At 59.8% G+C, this 18903-nt stretch overlaps 1 protein-coding gene across 1 annotated transcript in view; it reads left to right on the plus strand.

Moving 5' to 3' along the window:
• ESPN (espin) overlaps nt 1–18903 on the plus strand; it is a 79966-nt gene that overhangs the window by 36371 nt on the left and 24692 nt on the right. Inside the window, exons 7-9 of the mRNA XM_077837355.1 lie at nt 1256–1527; nt 15275–15436; nt 16098–16305. Of these exons, the coding sequence (XP_077693481.1) occupies nt 1256–1527; nt 15275–15436; nt 16098–16305 (642 nt within the window). The remainder of the gene's footprint in view (nt 1–1255; nt 1528–15274; nt 15437–16097; nt 16306–18903) is intronic.

An 18903-nucleotide genomic window follows, 5' to 3' on the forward strand; every position in this document is an offset into this window, starting at 1 on the left:
GGGAGCCCGCCGCAGGACCAGGCAGTAGATGGTCACAAGGCCAGGTGCTGCTGAATTCAGTCGAGCACATCGACACGGCCCTGGAAGATATTAGCTCTCTCAGTGGCTTGCCCCACTGATGCTGTTTAAAGGCGTGCTGCTCTTCACTCAGCTTGGCCAGGGCAGACAGACCTGCCATTCCCACAGCTGCCCCCCACCAGTCACTCTCTGACAGTCACAGTCCAACCAGTCGTGGGTCTCTGGTGCTAGCCCAGTGGCCCCTGCTGAGGGCCCTTGGCACTGGAGGGGAGCGTTTATTGTATTAAAAACCTGTTTTCAGGGCCTTTATTAAAAGCATCCCCTAGTTCCTATTACTTGTCAAACGTGGGTTTGAGCCGCATTGTTTGTGTGATGGACAGAGGGTGCCAAGGGCTTTGAGTAGATGAACCATAGCCCCTCCATGTCTAACAGCCACAGCGGTGGCCTCTCTCTTCTCCCTTTGCAATTTGCAGGCACATCTGCCCTCTGACTTAGGCTGGATTTAGGAAACGGTCTCTGCCTCCGGGGGAGCCACAGGGAGGGCTCAGGCCGTTTCTCCTTTCAAACCTTCCCAAAACGTCTGTCTCCTGCCGGCCCACTGGGTTCTGAGCCCAGAGGTTCTCTGCAGCACAGGGGCTCCCCAGCTTGGTTGAGTAGAGCTTGTTCCCCTGTTGGATTATTGAGACACCCCGCAGTGAGCGTGGGCCTGGGCCCCAGCCCTCTCTGGGTGGCGTTCAGCAGCCTGCCAACAGGGCCAGGGTAGCTGGTTCCGGTGCTGGAAATGGTGCCCAGTGGGTTGGTGTTGGGTGTTAGGAAACAAGACGAACAGGACAGGGCTGGCTCGGGACAGCGCGTACTGGCCGAGGCCGGAAGCTGATCCCCTCTGTGCTGCCCCTCATGCGTGCAACATGACCCAGCAGCATAGGCCAGGCCAGGCCAGGCCGGGGGCAGGCTCAGACCACCTCTTCGCTGTGCCGCGCGGGGCTGGGATGGGAGCACAGCTCTCTGCTCGCTGCAGGGACCCTCTGCAGCGCCCGGGATCTTTGCTCGCGGGCAGGGAGCCGTTCAGGACACTCTGTGATCCAAGGCCTCAGAGTCCCTGCCTGTGAGCCGGGGGCTGCTGCCCGGAGTGCCGGGACAGGAGCTGTGCCCATGGCTGCCAGGCAGGCGGAGCGGCTTGCGGGACAGAGCCCCCGTGTCCGGCTGCCGACGCTGACGTGGTTCGTCTCTCCTACAGGGGGACGCGAGACGACAATCACGGACATGCAGACGTACATGGACATGCTCAACCCCGAGATTCGGCCGAGGGATGGCAAAAGGGAGGGCGAGGCGCCCCCGCCACCTCCCCCGAGCTTCCCCCCTCCTCCTCCACCCCCCAACTCCAAGCTTCCACCGCCTCCTCCCGGCTACCCAGCGCCAGAGCCCCCCGAGGCCCAGCACACGGCGGAGATGTATGTGCAAGCGAAAAACAACCTGCGCCACGTGGAGAGCGAGGTGCTGAAAAAAGAGGTAATTCCCGTGATGCTGCAGGGTCCTGAGACGCCACTGGGACAGGGAGGCACTTCAAAGGCACCTTTCCCCGCTGGGGGGCCAGACATTTCCCCCCTGCCGCAGGTGCCATGGCCTCCCTGGGGTTGGTGTACCGTAGTGCTGGGTGCGCCCGGGAGGGCAGCAGGGCTCAGCTGTGCGAGTGGTGATGGTCCTAGTTCCACGCCAGGGCTGTGGGCAGAGCTCCAGTGCTCTGTGGACAAGCAAGGCCGCTGTGCGGCCCCCAGGTCCGTAAGCAGGCCCAGGAAGCGCGCCGTGGTGCGGCGAGAGGAGGGGGTGGTTGATTCAGGTCCTAGGACACGTGGAGAAGATGCCCCTGTCCACTCCCCGCAGAGCCAAGTGTCCATCTGCCATCCCTAGCCCAGCTGCTTGGTCCGTCCCAAGGCTCAGACTCCCGGTGGGAGGCTCCTGGGCAGCCTGCTGGCAGGGGTGGGAAGGATGCTAGCCACCCTCCCACGCAGTGGCTAGTAAAGCCCAGAGGTGTTGACGGCTGCGGCCAACAGCCCCAAGGAGGGGAGGGGTTGACAGGTCTGACCAGGGCTGCTGCTGGTGACAAACGGCTCCCCTGTGCCAGGGCGCCCCAGAGCCGCGATCAATCCGTCGATGGCACGTTCACTGGCTCTTGTGGCTGGAGTCCCAGCCCTGGTGTGCCTGCGTGGGAAATGCCCGCTCAGCGTGTGAGCAGCTGTTGCTGCTGATGGGTGGCACCCAGAGGCCCCAGACAGGAGCGGGGCCCCCTTGTACAGATTCGGAGCAAGAGACAGGGGGCTCCAAAGAGGCTGCAGTCTCCCTGGAGCGTGCCGCAGGGAGCAGGCAAGGAACCGGTGGGACGAGGGGTGAGGCGCAGGAGCTGACTGTGCTCTGCTGGAAGCTCTCGTAATGTGTGCGGACGGGGGGTGGGGAGGTTAGGGTTAGTGCCGCTGTCCCTGCCAAGCCTTTTCTCTAGGCTGGGGCCAGCACAGGGCGGGGCAGCAGGACGCAGGGTACGGAACTCAGCACAGCAGCAGAGCGAGAGGCCAGCTTCTGCCCCGTGGCTCAGTCCTGGCTGCAATGTGGCCTGTCTGCTCCGCAGGGCAACTTACAGCTGGTAAAATTCTGCCTCTGATGCTGGAGCCTGGCCCTGGGCATTTGTCTGTTGTCTGCCCTCTGCCCTCAGGGGGCTGCCACACCCTCCGTCAGAGCCCCTGGGAAACAGCCTTCGCCCACAGCCACGGCTTGCCCCCTTCCCGTTCCACGTGCGGGGACGCTCTTCTACCAGAGTCACCTCTGCACGATGGATAAAGGGACGAGCTTCTGTCCCCTGCTGCAGGTGCTCCCAGGCCTTGCTGCTGTCGGGTCTGGGCCCTGGCTGGGGGCTTCCCAGACCCGTACTGCAGTCTGAGGGGTTTCTGCTCCTCAGAAGAATGTTTATTAGCCAGGGATAAAAGTGGCCTCTAAGTCCTGACCCGATATTCCAGGGAGCAGGATGAGCCCCTCACTTCCCGGGACATGGCTGGCGCTTTCCCAGCCTGCCCTCAGTGCCTGGGTATCGTCAGGGCTCCCAGCTGTGGGCGATTGCAGAGGTGAGCGTGAGGAGTGCCTGTCTGATGGGAGGCCGGGAGCCTGGGAACCACAACAGTAGCTCTTTGTGCAGTTCCTTGGCATCCGCACCTCTCCCAGAGGCTGCGTTTGGAAACGTGATGGCCGAGTTTCTAATTTGCCTAATTGCGCAAGGGCTCGTCCAGGCTGGAAGGAGGCGATTACAGCTCAGAAGGCAGCAAAAAGCTTAACCTTGCCCTTTGTCCAGAGCCATGCCCCGGCTGCGCCTGGCCCCCAGGGACAGCACCCCCCTTTGAAGAGTGCCGCACGGCCAGCCCTGGAGGCTGACGTCCTCTGCATCCCCACCAAATGGCTCTGGCAGCAGCTGGTCCTGGTCTGTGTCCCTGAGCCTCGGCCCCAAGGACCATTGTCAGGGTGCAGCAAGTTCTGTCTCCCTGCCTCCTGCCCCCATGCTCTTCGCTGGGATGAGGGGCATTACGACCGTTCCCCCGTTGGAGCTGGGCAGAGACCACGGCTCACCAGGCTGCACTGACACCATCATTCAGAGGAGAGGGGCCACGCACCAGTCACCACCCCACCCCAGCCGTCTCCACGCGCTGCTGCCCCTGGGCCATGGCTGTCGGCACAGGCATGAACACGGAGGGTGTGAATGTGGTGCCCTTTGGGACTTCACGGCCATGTGCCTGGTGCTGTCTGCCAGCACAGAACCCGGACGGCAGGGCCTCCCAGTCAGGCCTGCTCCGGGGCAGCAGGGGCCTCAGCACAGACACCCCTTGACACAGACATCCCTGGGCTCTGGGACCCACCTGTGACACATGAGACTGACTGGAATGAAGCTGCCTTTCTGGCCAGGCTGAGAGGGCTCTAGTTCTGGGTGCCCAGGGCTGCGGTGGTGCACAGCCCCATGGCAGGCACTGGGATGCCGGGCAAGGGCCTATCTGGCGGTGCTCTGGGCATGAGGGAGTAGCTGGCAGCGCTGTCTGGTCTCTGACATGAGTGAGCGTTCGTGCAAGAATCAAGTCCTGAACTAAGGAAAGAATCCTGCTGCAGAGCTGAGAAGCTACAACCAATGCTCAGGGCCTCGCTGGCTGCAATAGCATAGCACAGATGACGTTGCTAGAAAATAAATACACAAGTGTCCAGTTTCTCTGCAACGCGACCCCCTGGCAGCTTAGTGCAGAAGCGACAGTTCAACGCTCAGAAGGCTCCTGGGCTCCTGAGAGCTAGCAGCAGCTTCCTGTTCCAGTTAGCTCGAGTCCTGGCCCGAGGACAGGTGGGGAACGTTTCCTCTGGAGAGCCCTGGCAGGAGCAGGCTCTGGGTTGCTGGACATTAGACTGAAAGCCAGCACCTACCAGCCCCAGGAATGGCAGGTGTAATGGCACTCCGACAGCCTCACAGGCTCCTCTTGGGTGTGGGGACTGTGGGGCTGGCAGTGAGAGGCACGCGTTTAACTGGCAGTGCGTTAGCAGGGGACTTCTCTGTTTCTGTTGGCTGGGCCCTGTGGGGTGGATGGGCAGCCTGGGTGGGTGGGAAACACCCCAGAAGGCACAAGGCAAAGCTGGACTACAGTCTGGAAAGCTGTGATCCCCCACCTCCTGGGTGATTGAGGACCCCCCTATCCCTGCTCACCCTCCCTGTACAGGGGACACCCTTGTTTCCCGCAGACTCAGTGCTATGGTTTTCCAGTGCCCTAGCACTGAGCAGCAGGTGCTGTGACAGTTCCTAGCCACACCGCCTCCTGGACGTGCCGCTATCCTCAGGCCATCGCGCCTGGGGGCACAGCTGTCTGGAGGCTGCCCAAGGCAGCGGATGTTCCAGCAAGCAGAGCAGAGCTGACATGCCAATGTGTTCTGAAATGAGCCCAATGGCCATGGGCGAGCCCAAGACCCTGCTTCCCTCTGAAACGAACCCCGGACTGGAGCTCCAGCTGCTATCGATGGGTCTTACCCTGATTGCAGACACTGGCCTGGGGCTAGCCCCAGTCCTGAAGACTGAGTCAGGGTAGGGCCGAATTTGGACAAGCGGCCCTAGGTGGGTGTCCGGTGCAAGGGGAGTAGCAAATGGCCAGAAGTGGCCCCCTGCACCACACTGTCCCTTTCACACACACAAATCCCCCCAGAGCCAGACAGCTCCTGTAACAGCTGAGCTGGAGCACCCCCACTTGAGTCTCTAGCCCTTTACTCAGCTTTCCCATGGACCGGTGCCCCCTGAGGAGAGCCCACCCCAGGCAGATGTGCCGCTCCCGGGGGGAACATCCAACCAGGGAAATTGCCCTCCTGCATGGAGTATCAGTTGGTTGGAAATGTATCCCCTCCGAGGAAGCTTTAATGATGCCTCCCCTGCATGCTCCCTCCATGTCCAATGTCTAACTTAGCCCAGATAATGATCCCTGCAGCTGGAGGCTCATTAACTATTGAACACACAGCCCAGAGAAAAGAGAGCCCAGCAGCTGAGCCAGCCGGCAGAGAACGAAAAAGCCACTTGACAATGAAATAGACAAATAAGAAGAATAGGGCAAAAATGCCCAGGGCTGTAAGGTGAGACACAAATGCTGCAGGGCAGGAACTGCACGCCACTTCCAGGCATGGGGCACGTCTTCCCAGTGCAGGGAGAGCTGCCCAGGCTGTCTCCCTCCCAGCCGATGCTGCCCTCTCCCCTCTGCCGCACGCCGCCATCTGCAAGACTAGTGCACACAGTGGCTTGGACAGTTTTATTTTTTAATCTAGTAAAGAATCACTTTGAGTCCCTGGTGCCACTGGGCCTTATTGTACATTTGCAAAGTACATTTGCATGTGCCACGGAGGGCTCGTGTGAGCCGTTATGGATGAGGGAGATTCCGGAGCCACAGCAGTCGGGAGAGGTGCTAACCTCTGTGTGCTTCACCTTCTTCCATTGTTCATTCCTGGGGTGCATGGGGGACGGGATCCCTGCCCAGGAAATGGCCACTCGCGTCCCGGCCCCGTTACACCGCCTCATGCAGCAGACGACACGTCTGAAATCCTTGGGGCTAAATGGCTATTGCAGCGTGCACATCAGCCGGCTGGCATGCCACGTTCTCGGCTATTGGAGCCGGCGTCCGGCATGGCCTGGGGCTGAGAGGCCTTTCATGCAGCGTGCACATCAGCCGGCTGGCATGCCACGTTCTCGGCTATTGGAGCCGGCGTCCGGCATGGCCTGGGGCTGAGAGGCCTTTCATGCAGCGTGCACATCAGCCGGCTGGCATGCCACGTTCTCGGCTATTGGAGCCGGCGTCCGGCATGGCCTGGGGCTGAGAGGCCTTTCATGCAGCGTGCACATCAGCCGGCTGGCATGCCACGTTCTCGGCTATTGGAGCCGGCGTCCGGCATGGCCTGGGGCTGAGAGGCCTTTCATGCAGCGTGCACATCAGCCGGCTGGCATGCCACGTTCTCGGCTATTGGAGCCGGCGTCCGGCATGGCCTGGGGCTGAGAGGCCTTTCATGCAGCGTGCACATCAGCCGGCTGGCATGCCACGTTCTCGGCTATTGGAGCCGGCGTCCGGCATGGCCTGGGGCTGAGAGGCCTTTCATGCAGCGTGCACATCAGCCGGCTGGCATGCCACGTTCTCGGCTATTGGAGCCGGCGTCCGGCATGGCCTGGGGCTGAGAGGCCTTTCATGCAGCGTGCACATCAGCCGGCTGGCATGCCACGTTCTCGGCTATTGGAGCCGGCGTCCGGCATGGCCTGGGGCTGAGAGGCCTTTCATGCAGCGTGCACATCAGCCGGCTGGCATGCCACGTTCTCGGCTATTGGAGCCGGCGTCCGGCATGGCCTGGGGCTGAGAGGCCTTTCATGCAGCGTGCACATCAGCCGGCTGGCATGCCACGTTCTCGGCTATTGGAGCCGGCGTCCGGCATGGCCTGGGGCTGAGAGGCCTTTCATGCAGCGTGCACATCAGCCGGCTGGCATGCCACGTTCTCGGCTATTGGAGCCGGCGTCCGGCATGGCCTGGGGCTGAGAGGCCTTTCATGCAGCGTGCACATCAGCCGGCTGGCATGCCACGTTCTCGGCTATTGGAGCCGGCGTCCGGCATGGCCTGGGGCTGAGAGGCCTTTCATGCAGCGTGCACATCAGCCGGCTGGCATGCCACGTTCTCGGCTATTGGAGCCGGCGTCCGGCATGGCCTGGGGCTGAGAGGCCTTTCATGCAGCGTGCACATCAGCCGGCTGGCATGCCACGTTCTCGGCTATTGGAGCCGGCGTCCGGCATGGCCTGGGGCTGAGAGGCCTTTCATGCAGGTGCTGGTAGCAGAGGCAGTTCAGCCCTTCCGTTGAGACTCGTGTGATCCACGGCTCCCCGCTCCCAAGGGTGTCCGTGATGGGGACCAGCCTGAGGGGTTCTGCCTTTCCTCGCGCCCCTGCCTGGCAGCTGCGACCAAACAGGATGGGAACCTCGTGCTGCCCCTGCGATGTGCTGCAGTCACAGCAGTCTGTCCTGGGCCTGCTGGTGTCTTGCTCGCTCGATTGGGCTGAGGCCCGCCGCAATGCTGGCCCACGCTCCGCTCCGGCTGGCCGAGCAGGCATCGGGGCCAGTGACGGCGCTACGCTCCCTGCGGGGCTGGGCTTGTAAACTGTATCCTGCTGCGGGGCATAAGGGGCAGATCCCTCTATACTTGGGGGCCGAGGCGGGGGGTGAAACCCCAGTCAGGGTATAAGGGGCAGAGCTTGGAGGCTGGGGGTGAAGCCGCGCAGGGAGACCCAGCTGCCCTCTCCGGGAGAGAGATGGCATGAGGAGATGGCACTCTCGCCCTCGCCACCTTTCCACTTCCAGGCCCGCTCCAGTAACTGGCCACCCAGGTTACAAGCCACCAGCTCCCCTTCCGGACGGGGGACCAGGTCTGATGTAGCTGAATGCCCCTGCCGCTCCCAGCAGAGAGTGCACGTTCTGGCCCGACTCCTGCGCTGGTCCAGGGCCTTTCTCCTCTAGCACTGGCTCCAGTCTGGCCCCATGAGCCCGATGCCCATGTGCATTCCCCTATGGCAGGCACGGGGGCATGTCTGGGCAGGGAGGCGAGTCCTGGTTACAGCTCCCATGCTCAGAATTTCCTTTATGGTGATGGACTTCTTGCTGGGTTTGCTCTTTGCCGTGGGGCTGGGGTGGGGACAACGTGCTAGCAGGATACTGGTGTGTTGGGGGGCAGACGTACACCCAAGTGCAGTTTGCTTCTGTTGCTCTGAGCCACGTTACGCTGTGATCAGCACCAGCTTTAGTCATTTGTTAAGCCTTGTGGTGCCGCAGATACTCCTCTGGGAACCCCAGCTGTATCCTTCTAGGCTGCATCTGGCTTATCTCCTGCCACAGGGGACAGTGACCCCAGCCCAGCAGCCAGAGCTCACAAACACCCAGTGGCTCCCATTGTTCTTGGTGGGAGAGGGGTTCTCCTTTGTTCTGAATGAGAGAGGGGTTCTCTCAATGGGAGAGGGGTTCTCCATTGTTCTCCACTGGATGCTCACCATTTTGGAAAGTGAGGTCATTGAATGATAGATTCTTAGATTCCAAGGCCAGGAGGGGCCATTGTGATCCTCTGGTTTACTCCCATGCATACACTCCTGCCCCCAGACACCAGATCCTTTGCCCTAGCCCACCTGTGTACCAGCACCCTCCTTCCATCACCATCAACTACTGGACCCACAATAACCTGTAAAGCTATATTTAAATAGATGTTTTGTGGCCAACTGAAGCTAGTTAAAGTGGGTGATTACAAAGTGGCAGAGTCTGCAGGGACTAGCGTGCAGGGTGCAGGATATTTTTCTCCACCTCCCATGCTGTGTTACTATCAGCTCCCCAGAGCTGTTCTCATTGTGTCTCTTGGGCAGCACAACCATAAGAGGCGGGTATTAGTCTAGCTGCTTTGAGATTAGCAAAGTCAATAAACACTCAGCTCGCCTGTGCACGGCGAATGCCTGTATTGCTGCCCAGTGGCTTAGCACCGTTGTATTTCCTAGCGCACCCTCCATTCACGGGGTCACAAAGGCTCCCAGAGAAGCAAGGGTCGGAGGGGAGCCTCACACAGCGGAAGTGTCTGGCTCAGCGGGCGAGGGAGTCCCCGCTGCTTGCCTAGCAGCGTGGAGAGCCGCAGCAAGGGTGCGTCAGGGCGGCGACGCCAAGCGAGGTTTGACGGGCATGGAGCAGGTGGAGAGTAGTGTCATGCAGGCCTGTTTGCTGCCTTGGGGGAACAGACTGGGCTTCTCGCAGGATTCTGAGTTATTGGTATAACCGTAGTGTGTCGGAGTCCCAGCCACGGGCCATTGCCCAGGCACTGAACAGAAAGCTGGGCCCTGCCCCTGCCCCAGAGAGCTGACAGCTGGCTAGAGCAGAGAGCCAGCATGCCCTACCCGGCCTGCCCCCTGCTCCCAGCCGCCCAACGGGACCTGGGCCTTTAGCACGCAGACGGCAGGGGCTGCTCCACTGGGTCGTTCGCAGGCGCTTTGGGCAGGGCCTGCTTTGTCTGGGTGCGCGTGTTGGCACCCAGCAGCGCAGGGCCCCGATTCCCAGTCCAGACGATAAATACTGCATTGGAGCCCGGGCTGTTCTGTGTGAGGAACCCGCGAGCCCCGCCGCTGTGGCGCCCACAATGCTCCCGGGGGCTGGGCCGAGCGCCCAGTGCGGAGAGGGGAGCGTGGCAGGCAGGGCTGGGCCCAATGTAATGCTAGCCATGCCTGTCACAGTGCTGCTGAGAGATGCCTGCCAGAGACGTGTCTGCACTTCGGGCCAGTGGGAGGGTGCCAGGGTAATGCGAGCTGGGTAGCGAGACAGTCAAACTGGAAAGAGCAGCATGGGGAGCCGGCAATTACCCACCCTGCAGAACGGGGGTTCAGAGCTCAGGGAAACGGGGCGCTGGCCCCCTCTGGAATAACAGAGCTCGGGGGCATCTCCCGCAAGGAGCACCTAGGTGCAGACATAACGGACGGACCCTGTCCAGGCTGGGACCAGCGGGAGTGTGGGCAGGGCCTGCCCTTACCCAGGGGGCTGAGTGAGGGGCGAGGGGGGAGCGGCTGGCAGAGTCCGAGCCAGGGTCTCTGGTGCTGATGGGCAGAGACAACAGGTGAGCAGCCCCCCACCCCCAATTCCTCCTGCCTCTGCAGTCAGTGGGAACCCAGCTGTGGCATCGCCAGGGCTGCAGGAGCCGTCCTGCAACGAGCCAGCAAAGCCCCTGCAGCGTTAGCCAAAGGGGGCCAAGTGCCCTGCAAAGCCGCAGGGCTCAGCCACCTGGCGTGGGGACCATCACACTGCACTTAGCGAGGGACACAGGCCTGGGCGGGATCTCCCGGGTGACAGAGTCCAGCCCCTGTTGTCACAGGCAGCCCCGTCATCTAACCCCCTTCACAAACATGGCCAGCTCATTAGGGCCCCCGCTCCTGCCATTGGGAGGCTGATCCCACCCCTCACCCCTCTGACGGTTACAAACATTCTCATTTCCAGCTACATTTATTCCTGGCCCGTTCAGTCCCTTTGTCAAACCCCTCCGAAAGCAGAAGCCTCCTTAAGCCCCCCACCTTGCCCGTAGCGAGCATCTCTTCAACAAAGCCTGCACAGACAGGAGGGGCTTGACCAAACTGTGCACCGCTTCAGAGCTGGCCATGTTCGCGCCAGCTGGCCTGTGCTGGGGGCTCTGTGTGCCCGGAGGAAATTCACTGGCAGCGATGCAGCCATGCCATGCCACGCCACGCCAGCCCCCATCGGCACGTTGATTTAGTTGGGGATTGGTCCTGCTTTGAGCCGGGGGTGGGACTAATGACCTCCTGAGGTCCCTTCCAACCCTGATATTCTGTGAAAGCAGGGCAGACATGGCGCAGCTGAGGTTGGCGTTTGACCCACACAACGGCTGCACTCATGTCATGACCCCAGTGCCCCTTTCCAGGATGCGGACTGGGCCTGCCTTAGGTTGGGATGTCCTCAGGTCCAGGGCCGCCCCTTACATGTGTGCAGAGGGCACAGAGATTGTGGGTGTTTCACAGACAAGGCCAGTGGCATCTCCTGGGGCTCGGGGCTCGCATTGACCACCCCAATGGTCCCGGGGGGCAAGCCTGGGGTGGGCCAGAACCACATTAAGGATACAGAGGGCAGGGATGCTGTGTGCAGAGCAGGGTTTTCGAGATGCCCATTTTAAGGTTAATCTTTAGTTAAAGTTTTGTGAAGAGAAATGGGAGCTGCTGCCCCATGATTGGCTAGTGACTCTCAAGTGATGTCACTGCCAGGTGAGCCGATAGGTGTGGGCAATTCATTCGAGAGCTGCTGTAACCGGAGAGGCTGGCTCAGATATCAGCAGGTGTGCTGAGGCCAGGTATCGGGTGGCACTTTTGTTTCAGGCTGGCAGGTTCAGTGGGTCTTAGCCTCACTAGGCGCAGGTAAGAAGGGCTTTTACTTTACCCTACAGACATTGCCTGGGGGTGGAGGGTCTTTGCTGGGCTCTTTCCCTCTGCTTTGCACTCCCACGGACGCCCTGGTCCTTCACCCTGCAGCGCTGGGTCAGGGAGCGTTTGGTGCCCTGCTACAGACTGGGGCTGGGTTCTGCAGGATGGGCCCTGAACACAGCCAGGGCACTTCTGCAGGTGGTGGGTTGCATGGGACAGTGCTGGAGTGTGCTTATGTTGTTGCAATGACAGTGGCTAGTTGTGGAGGGAGCAGAGTGGGACTGGAGGAGGAGGACTTGGGGGGCGTCTCCCGTTAGCACCACAACTGTGCTGCTCATGGTGGGGGATGCCGGTGTCTCAGTAAGGGGCTCCTGGGACACTTTCCTCCCTTGTCTGTGACCCACCCCGTATGCCCCTGAGGAGGCAGGACTGAGGAGCCATCCCAGTCATCCCTGCAGGTGTGGGGCTGATCCTACGGGGCTATCGACAATGAGATGAATTCATGCCTCGCTGGCCTCTGTGCGCAGTGCCCAGCGAGACGGGAGGTAGGAGCCTCAGGCGCAAAGGGCTGTCCAGTGATGCAGCTGGCCCGTCTCTCTGTCTGTCCTCGTGGCCCCTTTCCTCTGGGGAGGGCACGTGGGCTTTGTGGCTGGCACCAGAGTGTTTAGCATGTTTGATTCTCTCCTTCCGTTTCCATCACCTGCACTGTTGAGCCGAAGCATCCTCCATGGTTTTCTCCATGCCCCCCTGATATCGGTGCGCAGAGTAAGACGGGGGCGTCTGTCAGGGAGGAAGGGAGCACTGAGCTCACCTGCTGTCCGGCCAGCTGGGCCCTTGTCCCCCACACATCTCTTATCTCTGTGGGAAGCAAAGCTCTGTGCGGCTTGCATGAGGGTCAGTAGGGCTGCAGCAAGGGCCTTGGCTAGCAGGGTTCCTGCAGCACATCGGGCAATCAGATCTCTGCTCATCTGTGAGCCCTCTCGCTCACCAGTGCCCAGCCGGGCCACGGTACTGGAACATGCTGCCGCCCCGTTAGCATTTCTTTACTAGTGGTTTGCATCCTCCCCGGTCATTTATATTTTGGGAACAAAAAGCGAGAGATCTCCTCAATGCAGCCACCAGCCTGCTTGTTTGCAACACCCAGAGCGCAGGAGGCTGGCAAGAGTTGCCATCTTTAGCAGTTGCCCTCTTCGCTTTGCATCAGCTGCTGGCCAGAGCTGAGGCCTGCAGCAGCAGTGGATAGCGAGGCAGTCAAGGAAGCGTCTTTTCTTCACTCACAGAGCAGGACTTCAGAGCCAGTTGCCACTAGCCACCAAAATCTCTGGATCCATTTGGAGAACATAGCCCCTTGGCATTTGAGTGTCCATGCTGTGCATTCGCCAAGGTGTCATTGGAACTGTATTTCCTTGCTAAGGGCCACATTCTGACCTCAAAAAGAACAGGAGGACTTGTGGCACCTTACAGACTAACCAATTTATTTGAGCATAAGCTTTCGTGGGCTACAGCTCACTTCGTGCTCAAATAAATTGGTTAGTCTCTAAGGTGCCACAAGTCCTCCTCTTCTTTTTGCGGATACAGACTAACACGGCTGCTACTCTGAACCCTGTCATTCTGACCTCAGTTGCATTATTCTGGATTGTGATTGATTTAACTGAGAGCAGAATTTGGCTTTGAGTCCAAAGGAGACTGTGTGAGCAGCACGTAGGCAATTACCAATGCAGATTGGTCTGTTTAACGTTCCAGTCATACAAATCATGGCCATGCAAAATCGTATGCAAGGGGGAAGAGAGATGAATGCAAATAGCCTGGCCTCTGGAACAAAAAAGCTTGTGAGCTGGAGTCAGGGACTCTGAGATTCTCTAGCAAAGATGCAACCAGCAGTTCTCAGCTGTGCTGTGTGTGCGAGCCCCATTCCCAAGGGCCATGCTCCCAAGGCAGAAGTCTCTTCGGGCTGCCCCTGTCTGGTTGCAGGAAGGCTCACACTTGGGCAAGGGGAGACTCTTCGTGCCCCAGTGGCTTAGCACAAGGCCCCTACTGTGTTCCCAGCTCACTGGCTCCACAGGGGCAGAGATCTAGGTCTGGTATGTATCTGTCCCCCCTCTGAGTGCCTCGTCATCACTAATGTATTTACCCCACCACATCGGTGTGCAGCAGAGCAGGGCTAGCGAGCCCATTCCACAGAGGGGGAACAAGACACAGCCAGACTCACCCATGGAGTCTATGGCAGAGTGGTAACTTGAACCCTTGTCTCCTGAGTCCCAGCCTGGTGACCTAACCATTGGGCAGTTCTTCCCAAGAGCACATCAAACCCGGCCTGGGGCAGCTCTCTTGTAGCAATGCAGGCCAGCTCCCCAAGGGCTCAAGGCCAGCCTCCAATTGCAGGTGCTTACAGCATCGTCCTGTGTCCCCGCAGCGTGATCACGGCATCCTCCCTACCCCGGCTTGAGGCTGTCCCGCAGAGAGCTGTCCCCGGCTCAGCACTCTGCCCCCTCGCCCAGCAGAACTGCCTGGTAACTGTCCCTGTAGCCATGCGCATGAGGAAGCCCGCTCTGGAGAGTAGTGAACCCTGGCTCAGGCTCCAATAGCCTCTGGAAAACAGCTAGTGCTGTTTCCAAGGATCTTTGTGCTATTACCTGCCTCATAAAAAAATCCAGGCCACTCAGCTGTTCTGCGCACAAAGCCCTTGAGATCTGCACCAAGGCGATTTAAAGCTGCTGCTCCCAGCCCCGTTATGTAAGAACATGGCCACTGAAAGCAAAGTTTGGGGCTGTGGGAAGCGCCCGGCTCCGCTGGTTTTGCAAAGGGATAAGCTGCCCCAGCTAATCCGCAGGGGCTGGGATTGAGTGCTGTGGTTCCTAAACTCTCCCCAAAAGGGGTTACGAAAACAAAGATTCAACCAGGTTCTTAGTGCTGCGTGCAGGGCAGGTCTCAGGGCCCTCCGTGGCTTTGTGGAATTGCATTCCCCTGCTCTGACCTCAGCAGCTAGACGCTAGAGAGACGAGCACACCAGGAAAACCTAAAACAGTCAATGAGATTTTTCAGTTCACTAGAAAATTACCCATGAGGTCTCCTGCTCTGGGACCTAAACCTGCCACCGTCACAGAACGGATGGGGTATCTAATGCTGATAAATGTGGCATTTGGCTCAGCGTTCTGAATCCCAGCTCCACACATGGAGTATCGGCCGGGCTGCGTTCAGCTACTTTGTTATTTATCACACGAGAGGCACAGAGGAGCTCTGGGAGATATTAATGCAAACTACATTGCTGGCTGTGTGCTGGAAATGGAAATGATTAAACAACTGAAGAGCAGCTCAGAACCGGGTTATTTCTCCAGGTGTTCGTCTCCCAGTGAGTGGCACTGGAGCGGTCAATGGACAATGGCCAGAGTGCCTTTTTGTTCGGTGTCTGTAAAGCGCCCAGCACATTGGGTCCAGAGCAGTAACTGGGGCTCCTAGACCCTCCAATGATCCAAAGAAATAGAATAGCCCTGGTGGCATTCACCAGCGCGCGGGGTGCAGTGCTACAAGGTGTGCCATGGAGCAAATGATGCCTCTGTGGAGGAGGGTCTGGCCTCAGTTTCCCTGCATGACCCGGGGCAAGTCACATTGTGTCTCTGGACCCCAGTTCCCACCCGTGCCGGGTGAAGCTGCTCCTTCCTCCCCACCCTTGTCTATTTCAAGGCAGGGACAGTCTCCTACTCCATGTATTGACAGCACCCAGCAAGTGGGGCCCTGCTCTCATCAGGGGCCTCCCCATCCCTCCCGTGCAAACGCTGCTACCCCTTGTTGCTTGCAGTTATCGACACACAACAGCAACCTGGAAGGCCTCCGGCGGGTCGACTCCAGCAGGAAATCTCGGAACTTCAGCAAGCAGCCCAGCACTGGGGATTACTACAAACACCTCGACAACAGTGTGGGGGAGCAGCCTGGCAGCTGGAAGATGGCACACAGCGAGGAGGTGAGGCGCTAGGGCCGTTGCTCCCACCATCCACCCTTCAGCTGCTTTTCTCTGGGGCCCCCAACCCTCAGGGCATCGAGCCTGAACTCCTGAGTGAGCTCCCAGCGTCTGAGCGGGTCTGACTGGGCAGGGCAGGCCGCCAGGCAGATCCTGTTCGTACAGACATGGACCTGCCTGGCTCAGGGGCTGGGAAGCACAGACTCCCCCTCTCGGGGACCCGTCCAAACCCCAGTGCTGGTGACTCTCCAGGGCTTGTATGAAATGAATTGGGGGGTGAGGGGGGGGCTCAGCCCAGTTCCCACTGCACAGATGGCCGCATCGCAAAGCCCATCACCGCAGCTGGCATGAACTGGCCATCTCACCAGCAGCCTCAGCCGGGGCCCAGAGCTGCCTGGGGCCCAGCCCCTGCTGCGTTGCCCCAGAGCAGCGTGTGGGGAAGCTGCCTGCTGGCCCTGCTCTGGGGGGTGGGCTTTGGCCTCCATTGCCAGCTCTTGCCAGCAAGGGGACTCATCACAGCCCCAGCTGGGAGGCCCGCAGGCCTGCCACAGGCAGCAGCTGGCAGGGTGACAGCGGGAGGGAGTGTTTAGCATCGCCTGACAGTCGCACTTGCTGGACCTTTCTTTGGCTGTTTTCAATGGATTTATTTGTTGGCTTGTTTAAGGCGTCTCTTCTTTCCAACGACGACAACGTGCACAATGGGAGTGCAGCTGAGAACAAGCCCTCTGGGGAGATGACGCCCCCGCCCCCTCCCCCTCCTCCTCCTCCTCCTCTTCCTGAGAACATCTGTCCTCCACCCCCACCCCCTCCACTGCCAACGGAGACTCAGGTGCACTCTTTCAGCCAGCGCCGCTCGTCTTCTTCCACTGGAAGTAAGTTGCAGAGCTCTCTGCCGCACATTCGGGGCCTCCTCTGGCTGGTTTGACACCCTGGGCTCTGATCTGTGGGCTGGTAATGCAGCTTCCTGCCAAACGAGGGAGGAACCCAGGGTTGTCAAGTAAAATTGATAGTTTGTTTTCAGAATTCCCCCCGCCCCAAGGGCTTCAAGAGCGATGTAAAATGAGTGGGAACAGGTAAGCTCATCAGAGCACACCCTGCAAAAGGCTTTAGCTCTGGCAGTCTGGGTGCGGCACCGTATGTGGGGCTGTTCTTTCGGACACACGCTAGTCCCTGTCTCTAGGAGCCGTCCCTCCATGTGCAGAGATAACACACTGAGCGAGGGGGGGAGGCAAAGGCTAACATACATAAGATTATGCAGGTGCTCTGCTGTACATGGTCCCTGCTATTTCTCTGCGGGGCACATGGGGACACCTGGCCAGCTTGCAGCCTCGCCCAAGCAGGTTTATGATTGTGGCACAAGGATGTTTGGGATTTTTCGTGCATGGAGGGGGACAGGTGGGCGCTGGGATCAGTAAAGAGAGACACCGAGTCAGCTGACATACCTCCCAACCAGCCTTACTGTAGCTGCCATTTACCCTCAGAGGCTTGAGACTAGCAACAAGCCATGGTTAGCTCTGTTGCATACAGACAGGGGAGGAGGTGAGTCCCTGCTGCCAAGAGCTTCCGTTCTAAGTAGGCACAGGACACGCATCTTGGCTGTTGCGGTTCAAGTCCTGGTTCCTTTGCCACTGTGAATTGGTGCCTAACCTTTGTCACCTGAACTAGCCGGAGGGAGAGCGGAGGGTACCGCTGCAAAGTGTCGGAGAAAAAGGGACGTGTCATTAACACTCAGGATGCTACACTTTGATCTTTCTAAGTGGTTTGTCTGAGTGACGCCAATTTCAGGCAAACCCAGCCCTGCAGCCCCCTTGGAGCTGGGCCCCATGGCAGCCAAGTAGGAGCTTCCTCTGTGCAACACACCTCATAAACAGTCTCCAGTTATTTGTTCCTGCCCTGCTTCCCTTCTGGAGCAGCTGCCAGGGTTTGGGTTTTCTCTCGGCACTGGGGGCCCTGCTGGGGAGCTCTCCCTGTGCCCCGAGGATGGCACAGCTGGAGATGGGCTGGCACATGCATACTGCAGCAGGGAGCCGGAGGCAGTGGGGTGTTCAGACTGAGCAGGCGGTATTGCTGACCTACTCTACCAGGCCAGTTGGCTCCTGTCCCCACTGGGCACTGTGGCTCTGGCTGCCACGTACAGCACTTCAGGTGATGCGGGGTCTGTCTCTGAGTGGCCCGCGGGGGTTGGGATGTGGGAGCTCTTGGTAAAGACAGCGCTGACCCCTGGGGAGCGACACTCTCAGATCCTCACATGCCTCAGCGGATCGCCGGCAGCCAGTGACCGGGGAGCCATTAGGTCTGTCCGCCCAGCCCATGGCAGGGGGTCCCCAGCCCAGCTCCCAGAGTGGGGCTCACGCTGGCCCGCTGACAATAGCGGTATAGACAGCGCTTTGAAGGTGCAGCTCAGACCCCAAAGCCTAGCAAGGGGGATGGGCATCCGAGCCCAAGCTAGAGTCCAAACCGCATCTCGAAGCAAGCAGTAGCCGGAGCCCAGACCGGCCTGAGGAGGAGCTGCCCTGGCTGCCGGGCAGTGCAGAACGGCACCCTGTAGCCCAAGGCTTTATTCTGCAGCTGCCACTGGAGAAGCTGCACTTGGATCCTTCCCTTTGTACCCTCCTCTGGGAGCCCGGATGCGTCTGGAATGGGACCGCGCTCCTGCCGCAGGGAGCCCTCGGGGACTGTTCCCAGAGCCCGGCTGAGCGAGCAGAGGGGCCCTGGGAAGCCGCTCTGCTGGGGGTCCCCAAACTCAGCTAGGGTTAGAAGAGGCAGCCTGGAGCTGCCTGCTCCCTAGCAGGGGATGCACCCGCCAGCCTGGAGGAGAGCAGGCCCCCAGAGAAAAAGGCAAGTAGAGGGTCCCTAGGCCCTGAATTACATGGCCCAGCTGGCAAAGCCTGCAGCCCAAACCCACCATGCGCCCCTGTGCCTGGCAGTGGCAAGGCTGTTTGCCTGCAGGCCCTGTCACCAGCATGAGGGGCTGTGGGGCCAGCCCCTTCTGCGGGGTGTGTTAGCATGGAACAGTCAAACAGCTTGCCCCTCTGAGGGCCCCCCCCCCATTCCACTGCATAGCATCCCCCTCCCTTTCCTGCCAATATCAATCAATCCATCCTTCCTTCCTCCCTCCCTTTTGCTATCAAGCTCCCCAGCCTCAAACCTCCTCCTTTTGTAGAGCTGGGAAGGTGGCCCTAAGGGCCCACAGCTGGCCCAGCCCTGTGCCCAATATCCCTGCACTCAGAGGCAGCAGCTGGGCTCCTTCCTCCAGCCAGGGGCAGAGGGTTAATCCTTCCCTAGCCAGCCACCAGTCAAAGCCCAGGGTAGCTGAACAGACAAGCCAGGCTGTTCAAGAGCCCCAGGAGTGGCTCAGCCGTGCTGCTGTAAAGCACCAGACCCAAGGCCCCCTCCTTGTCTTCGCTCGCAAACAGTGTGTTTGCATACGGTGAACGTCCTCCTGTAGACAAGAGGAGGTGTCCCTTAAA

The sequence above is a fragment of the Eretmochelys imbricata genome, chromosome 18 (genome assembly GCF_965152235.1).
Source record: "Eretmochelys imbricata isolate rEreImb1 chromosome 18, rEreImb1.hap1, whole genome shotgun sequence".
Lineage (NCBI taxonomy): Eukaryota > Metazoa > Chordata > Testudines > Cheloniidae > Eretmochelys > Eretmochelys imbricata.